Below are 8,133 nucleotides of genomic sequence, written 5' to 3' on the forward strand. Positions count from 1 at the left end.
ACCTCTTGTGACACCCGCGGCACAGCGGCACCGGGCTGTGGGGCCAGCAGGGAAATCCTTGGGATGGGCACAGGAACTGGTGGCTGAAGACACCAGGGACGTGCAGTCCTGGGGGAGCAGAATCCTTCTCTCACAGAATCACCTCTGGAATAGTTTGGATTCGAAGGGACCTGAAAGATCATCTCAGTCCAACCTCCACCATGGGCATGGACACCTTCACTATCTCAGGTTTCTCCAAGCCTTGTCTAACATGGCCTTGAACTCTTCCAATGATGCAGTAGCCACAGCTTCTCTGGACAACCTGTGCCAGGGCCTCATCACTCTTAGAGCTAAGAATTTCTTCATAATATCCACTGTAACCCAGTCCTCTGTCAGTTTGAAAGTTTCTCCCTTTTGGTGTTGCTCCATACCCTGGCCCAAAGTCCTTCTCCAGCTGTTTTTCATCTCCTTGAGGCACTGGATGGGCCTCCAAGGTCTCCCCAACACCTTCTCTTCTCCAGGCTGGACACCCCCAGATAACTTGATCTCTAAGGTTTATGTTTTTGTATGTATGAGTCTGCTTTTTGAGTAAGGTCGAAAATGAAAAACTCCTTTGGGCCTTCTGCTCCATAACTCCATCACCATTGTCCTGAGACAAATATGAAATATTTGAAATATTAAGGCTGAATATTGAATGTTGAATAATAAAGAAATATTAAGTATGTCATGTGTTTTGGAGAAAGACAGTTGCAGGATAGAGGCATCTTTGTAGGAAGTGGGAGGTGGATGATGTTCCCCAGTGAAACAGGGTGGTTGTAAATGACAATAAGCAGCAGCCTGGCATCTCTGCCATGTGCTTCATACCCAGCTGGAAATTTGGGATTGGCCAGGGTGGCATCCTTGGATAGAGAAATCTTTACCAGTAGAACCAGAGCCACTTGTTATGCACACACATGTTCATGGATCATGATCATGGAGGCATTTTCCACAGAGGGTGAGGTCAGCCTCAACAGAGGAAAGCCATTCTGACGTCCAGTTGTGTCCAGGTGGGTGGAGAGGAGAAGACCCCCAGCTCCCACCCTGCTGGGATACCCATGTTACCCATCTGATCCAGAGGGCCCCTTTGTGATGTCATCTGGACAGGTCCCCTGGGAAATCTATTTTCCTCTAAGGTCCACAAAGGTGTCCTTGAGGTGTCCCCATGGGATCATCCCAAGTGTTCATGAGGGCAAGACAGCTAACCAGGGCCTCCAGGTGGGGAATGAGGGGTTTTAACCGTTCCTGTTTTCCCAAGAAAAGATTTCTGCACAGTAAGAAAAAGGGATTTTGGCATCTGAACACATTCTGACAAAGGGAAGCTGAGTTCTTTTAGCCAGCCTTTCTCCTGGCACTGTAGGTTAACAGCTGTGTAGACCTGGAGAGCTGTATGGCTCAGAAAAACTCAAATTAAGGAGCAGTTTGCACCATAAATTGTTGCCCTCTGGGATTTGTGTGTCAAACCCCAGGCAGAATCATGACCCAAGTTTCAATGACCAATGCTAACCAACAATTTATTTAGAAGGAGGGAAAGCAATGCAGAACAAATTTGGATTTAATCTATATTTTAAAGCCTTTTGCATAGGCAATGAAAGGAGTGTGAGGCTTTGCAGCAGGATCCAGTGGGTTTAGGAGTAAGGAGATTCCAAGGAGATTTTCATTACTCTTCAATGAATGGCTCATCAACATCTCTTACGTTCCACGGTCTGCAGAAAGGAAAAAAAAATATTCAGATTTTCTTTCTGCTAATATTCCCTCCCCACTCATTCTCAGCCCATGCTTTTTTTCCTCCTGGACACAAATTCTTCCCAAAATAGTTCATGTCATTTGTAGTCATGTTGGGACAGCTCTATGCAATCATATGTGTGAGTAAGGAGATTGTTCCCCTATCGTTTAGGAAAAGCAGTGAATTAAATTGATATCCCCAGATTTTGGGGTGAGCTCATTCATTCCTGAGTAAAAATAGAAGGCTGGTTTTCATATGATAATTTAATTCTACAAATTTTACAACAGAAACCTCACCCTGTGCCTGAGAGCATTCTCCAAATGCTTCTTGGGCAACGTGTAACACGTGAGTCAACACAGATCACCTGACTGTCCTCATGGCATAATTTTTTTTTTCTCCCCTTATTCCTAATTTAAATATTCAGGAACACCTTGGGGTTTTAGGAGACAGGCAAACTATTTACTATTTCTCTGCTCATCCTGCAGATGAGCCTTGTTGAACGCCAAACTCACTGTTTGCAGCAGGAGCGGAACCCAAAGCAACTTCCAACTTTAATCAGATGGAAGGGACATCCTCCAAAGTGACAGCTCCCTCCTCTGCAGAAAATCATTTCCCTCCGGGGTGAAGACAAACCTGCAACAAGAACAAAATGTTTCCTTGCCCCTTGCTCTGCAGGGCAGGGAATTGCAGTGGGTTCCTCATTCCTTGAGCTATCTTTGTCACAACCTCAGCTGTTTTTTCTTTTTGTTTTCAAATTCTTTGAGCTCTCTTTGTCACAACCTTGGCTGTTTTGCTTTTTTGTTTGTTTGTTTTCAAATTCCTTGAGCTGTCTTTGTCACAACCTTGGCTGTGGGCAGTGAGGTTACAAAGCAGGTCTAGCACAAGCACTGGGCTGATTGATTAATTCCTGACTGGCTTCTAGCAATTTGAAACAGAAGTGGTTAAAACGTGCTGGGGATTTTTCTTCAGGTACACAAAAATCCCTTTCCAGCATCACTTTCCCATCTTACCTGGAGAGACCTGGAGAGCCAAGAAGAGGAGAGAAAAGAGCAGGCAGAGGGTCTTCATGGCTGAGGATGTGCTGTGGCACTGTTGGGAAAGGGACCAAGGAAGATGTAAGAGACAGTCCCTGGGATTAATAACAATTACGTTTATATTAACTTTATCTTCAAGCTTTCAAAAATAATCAGTAAAACCCTGACTATTGTGTGGGGCAAAATGTTTTCAGGACATAGGATCATTAAGTTACTTTAATAGTTTGGTTGCTCAGATTTCTTTTCCATTTTGCAAATATTCCTTAGCCAGAACAGAATCATGGAATCCCAGAATGGTTTGGACTGGAAGGAACCTTGAAATTAATCTTGTTCCAACCCTCGGGGCTGAAACACCTTCTGCTAGACCAGGCTGTTCAAAGTCCCATCAAACCTGGTCTTGAATACTTCCATAATTTTATTTTTAGCTAAATGATTTTATCTAGTAAATAAACAACATAAAGCAAAATTAGGTGATAATACTGTAAAAATTATGAACTTCGGGAAAAAAGTTCATTTTGTAGTGTTTAAATTTATCAAGAGGTCAATTTGCTCAGCATCTCCAGTCTTGGTCTACAGGCAGCAGTTCTAGAATGGAAATGCACAATCAAATCAATTCCTATTTGAAAAGAAAATTTTAAAAGCAAACATAGGATACCTTCATTGGAAGAGTTTAAACTTATATTAAGATTAACTTTAGAGGATAAGATAGTCTAGAAGGGTGCTTATGGAAAGAAGTGGCAGTTAATATTTCATATCCTGGCATTAGGAATTTTCTGATCTGTCACAAATGTTCTCTCGAGCAAGGAATGGAAATGAGACTGTGCTGAGGTGTCCTATTGCTGAGAACAGAATTGATAGAGGGTGACCCCAAACTGTTTCAAAATTAATTATTAGAAGTTTACACAAGCTTCTATATATTTGAAAATATCAGGAGAAATAAGGAGACGAAGTGAACAATTTTGAAAATGAAATAAGGGTTTAACGTAGAGACATAAATAAAAAATACAATAAATAAAATATGTATTATATACTATATTAAAATATAAATAATATATAATTTTATACCTATTATGCATTACAAAAATATTGTATAACTATTTCTAATATATTTATATTCAAAGGCTATATATTTAATGAAAATATATAGATACAGACATGTAGATTTCCACTGAGAGGTCACCAATTTCTCTGGACCACAGACTTCTCTAAATCAACCTGAACCAATCAAACATTTATTTTCCTAGCACTTAGGAGGCAGAAAAAATTATTAAAGCATTCTAGGTATTAGCATATAGTTGAATTTCTTATTCAACATGTTCAATTTTCTGAAATCTTAGGTTTACCATTTTAGTTACATACAAATTAAAGTTAATAACACAGAGGTTTGGGACTTGGATTTTTGAGGAAAAACAAAAGCTGACATTGAAAGAAAATAACTGAGACATTACCAGGTATCAGGTGAGCCCTGAAGCCAAACAAGACTTGCTCTTGGCCCCTTCCCTCCTGAAGACTTTGGCTCTGGGACTGGGATGCTCTTTTATAAGGTGAGTCGCAGAAGACACTGGCAAATGCTTTCTCTTCTCATCCATTCATTGAGCCAATCCAAAAATTGCTCTTTTTTTCTGGTGGCTTCTAATCCAACTAGAAACCAGCTGGTTTTCATTTCTGAATGATAAAATAGGGTTTGAGCTTTTTTCCTGGAAAATCCCATGTTTTTCATGCAATACCTCTTGTGACACTCCAGTTTGTGTAAGATGCGTTAACCCACCATGGTATGTCTCAAATATCTTGGGGCATAGGTTGCACTGTCCCTGCCTAGGAGCAACTTAAAACCTTGCAAGACAAAGTATCTGTGGTTCCCTGCAATCCCAGTTAATTTTCTGTTCCATAAATACAGAATATAAGAGCACAGAATGGATATGTGGAACTAAAACAAATGTCCATTGTCTTCCTGGCCAGTGGCCACTGGAGATGCCAGAGTGAAGCAAGGTGTACCCAAATACAGTGAATATATCATGGTTATGTCCCTGGAAAACTTTCCAGCTGATGGGAAATATGTAAATTTAGGCAAATCCAGTGCCAGAGGAGGTCTTTGGGCCCTTTTGCTTTAGGCTTGAGCTTTTTTCCCCAGGATTCTAGTTGATTTTTTGATTCTTCTGCCTTCCACGGGGCCTTCAGTTGATCACTCCAAAACCAGATTATGCCTTAGGTGAGCATTCAATTTTTGGTTATCTGCTCTCAGTCTGCCAGCTGTTGACCTGTGCTCCTTCTGCCATGGGAAGTAGCACCCAGCTTCTGCATGAATGGATCACCTCTCCTGTGAAGAGATGGAGAAAGCTGTGGTGTTCATCCTGGAAAAGAGAAGGCTCTAGAGAGACCTTAGACTCCATCTTAGTATCTAAAGGGGTATTATGAAAAGGAGGGAGAGGGATTTTTTATATGTGCAGATAGTGACAAGACACGGGGGAATGGTTTTAAACTGACAAAAGCAGGTTTGCATTAGATGTTAATAAGAAATTGTTCCCTGTCAGGGTGGTGAGGCCCCAGCACAGGTTGCCCAGAGAAGCTGTGACTGCCCCATCCCTGGAAGTGTTCAAAACCAGGTTGGATGGAGCTTGGAGAAACCTGAAATGGTGGAAGGTGTCTCTGTCTGCATTGGGGAGGTTGGAATGAAATGGTCTTTAAGGTCACTTAGAATCCAAACCATGCTATGTTTCTATCATTCTAGGATATGAAATGCTTTCTCAGATAATATTTTACTTTAAACCTCCCTTCAGTCAACAAAAAATATTGTTCATGCAGTATTTTAAAATTATATATGAAGTACATCATAATAGGTAATGATGCATTTGCTAATTTGAATGATTTGTGTTTCTAATTGACCAAGACCTCTGTAAATGACACCATATCTTACAGACACTACTGTGCTGTAGTGTCTAAAGGTAATACCAAAATTAAACTGAAATATTTCCATTGCTGACTGGCAGTTTATCTCCTAGTCATGTAATTTTTTTTCATTACTTTGATATGAAGTTCCTAAGTAAAACCATAGAATAGTCAGAATTGGAATGGACTTTTGAAAGGTGAATAAGTCCAAGATCTCTGCAATGAGCAGAGACATCTTCAATTACATCAGGTCAGCCCAGACCTAGCTCAGAGCCCTGTCCAAGTAAACAGGTGCACAGGAGTGTACAGAAGTTACCTATATGCATGTGAAAACATGATTACAAGCCATTTCCCTTACAAGCATACCCTGACACAGCTTTTTATTCTCTAGATAATTTTGTATGTGAACTGTTTCTGCAATAGAAAAAAATGGTAATTAGATTTCTGGTGTGTCTGCCAACATCTGGCCACAAAACTGAAAAATAGGGGGAATAAAATTGCAAAAGTTGCAGTTGCTTCACCTCTTGCCAAGTGTTGGTGGTTAACTTGCCAACTGTTACTCTTACCCAACACAATTCCTCAAGGAAACAAAGGTGCATCGTTAATTTTTATTGTCTGTAAGATTTTATGTTCAAGTATTCTCAAGGGCTTGGCTTTAACCCTGAAAATTCTTGGCCCTGTTTAATACAAATTTCACATGGTCACAGTCCCATCCAGGCCATCAGAAAACCTCTGCCTGGACAAGGGGAAGGGAGAAGCAGAGGAAGGGTGGAGCACTTTGGCAGAACTCAGCAAGATTTTTGGATTGTGGTTCTTAGGGTGGACAATCTTTCCATCCTCATTTGCAGCTCCTGTTCTTCTGAGCAAGAGACAATCAAACACTTTCAATTATTATGGTGGGGTCAGCATTTTGTGCAATAATCCAGTGCTGAGGTGGGATATACTCTGAAGGGAACTGTCCTCAAAGGAGGTTGCAAAGTGTCTGGAGCAGAAATGTCTTTCACCTTTTTAAAATCACAATATTTGAGTGATTTTATCAAGATCACCTTCCAGAGAAGAAGGAGGATCTTATCTCCACCTTAGGAGTTTGTATCTAGCACAGCAGATGAGGCAATTAGGAGCAAAAAGGGGAACTTCAAACTCTGCTCCTAGTAGTTTTCTCTTGGAAATAAAAAAAAGAAATATTAGGGATGTCTTTCACTAGTGTTACCTTTAATTAAAGTGCTTCAAAATGCACACAAAATACATTTAATCAAGCTCAATATTTTATTGATTATGCAGTTATCTTGAGTAAATGATGAGATTAACATCTGCATGAACAATTCTGGCTCCATCTTTTGACCTGACAGCTAATTAAAGGTATTGGGGTACAAGGGCAGAGTCCCCTTTCTTTTTTGAGAACCACAATGTGACTGGCAGTGATGTGTGTGATCAAAGCTCCTTGGCACAAGCCAGGTACCCCAAAGTTTCTCAAATTCAAAGAACCTTTGTAAACCAAATCAAATTTTCTAGAGAAAACTGGTAGGAGTAATCTCACCAAATTTCAGATATCCTAAAAGGAAATATCCAAGTACCAACTATTTTCACTGCTCTTCCTTTATGGATAACGGAGAGAGACTGTTCTACAGACTTTTAATAGACATTTGCAATAATATTGTTAGAAATAAAACAGAAGTAACAACAGGGATAGAAGGAGCCCGAAACATTGCAGGAGGAGGTATTTTGCCATAAGAGCCATGAGCACTAATTCTGCAGAACAACAAAAATGGCATCTATGTCTCTCACAGAGCCAGAATTTACTCTTTAGAGGGCTTTTCTAAATATATTGTCACATCTCCAAACCCACCCAGAAGGTCATTAGGAGTCCAAACCATCTGAGTTTGTGTTGCGTTTCGGCCATTTGTCCGGTGGGGGAAAAACTTGAGCTCTCAATATGAGAGACATCAGCAAGCTTCCTCTTTATTGTTTACAGCATCAGACTTTTATACAGTAATTAATAAGCTAATGCATATTCTGTAACTTAAGCCCCACATTGGTTATTCTGTACATGTCAGTCCTGCCCCTGTGTTTACATTCTTTCAGAATTAAGCTTTCTCTTTCTCAGGCTGTTTTTAGCACGGTATCTCTGCTTCAAGGCTACAGGCCTTGTTACTTTCAGACTAGCTGAGCTCGTTATGTTCTCAGCTTCAGACACCTGGACCAAGTCTGTGACTGGTCACGTAATATTCCTCAACAAGTTTGGTAACATATTTCACTGGGCACTGTTGTGACTGTTCAGCAACTGCTTTTGAAGAGATATCAACCAAATCCCTATGCTGAACACCCATAACTCTTGGGAATATATTTTTTTACTCTTTCCCCTTTTTAATGCTTTTTCCCCCCTGTTTTGTGTTGCTGATATGATTCAAAATGTTCCCAGTTTTCCTTTGCATAAGGCCCACTCAGAAAATTTCCCGGATGCCTCCAGGTCCT

General features: G+C 40.5%; 1 protein-coding gene across 1 annotated transcript; it reads right to left on the reverse strand.

The window, feature by feature from the left end:
• Positions 1-1,613: 1,613 nt before the first annotated feature.
• LOC115902502 (gallinacin-2) lies at positions 1,614-4,270 on the reverse strand. Its single transcript, XM_030946051.1, has 4 exons — positions 4,224-4,270; positions 2,752-2,830; positions 2,254-2,374; positions 1,614-1,721 (listed from the first exon to the last, which is right to left on the reverse strand). Exons 2-4 carry the CDS (start codon positions 2,807-2,809, stop codon positions 1,676-1,678), a joined length of 225 nt encoding a protein of 74 aa, XP_030801911.1. The 5' UTR covers positions 2,810-2,830; positions 4,224-4,270; the 3' UTR covers positions 1,614-1,675.
• Positions 4,271-8,133: the final 3,863 nt, after the last annotated feature.

The sequence above is a fragment of the Camarhynchus parvulus genome, chromosome 3 (genome assembly GCF_901933205.1).
Source record: "Camarhynchus parvulus chromosome 3, STF_HiC, whole genome shotgun sequence".
Taxonomy (NCBI): Eukaryota; Metazoa; Chordata; class Aves; order Passeriformes; family Thraupidae; genus Camarhynchus; species Camarhynchus parvulus.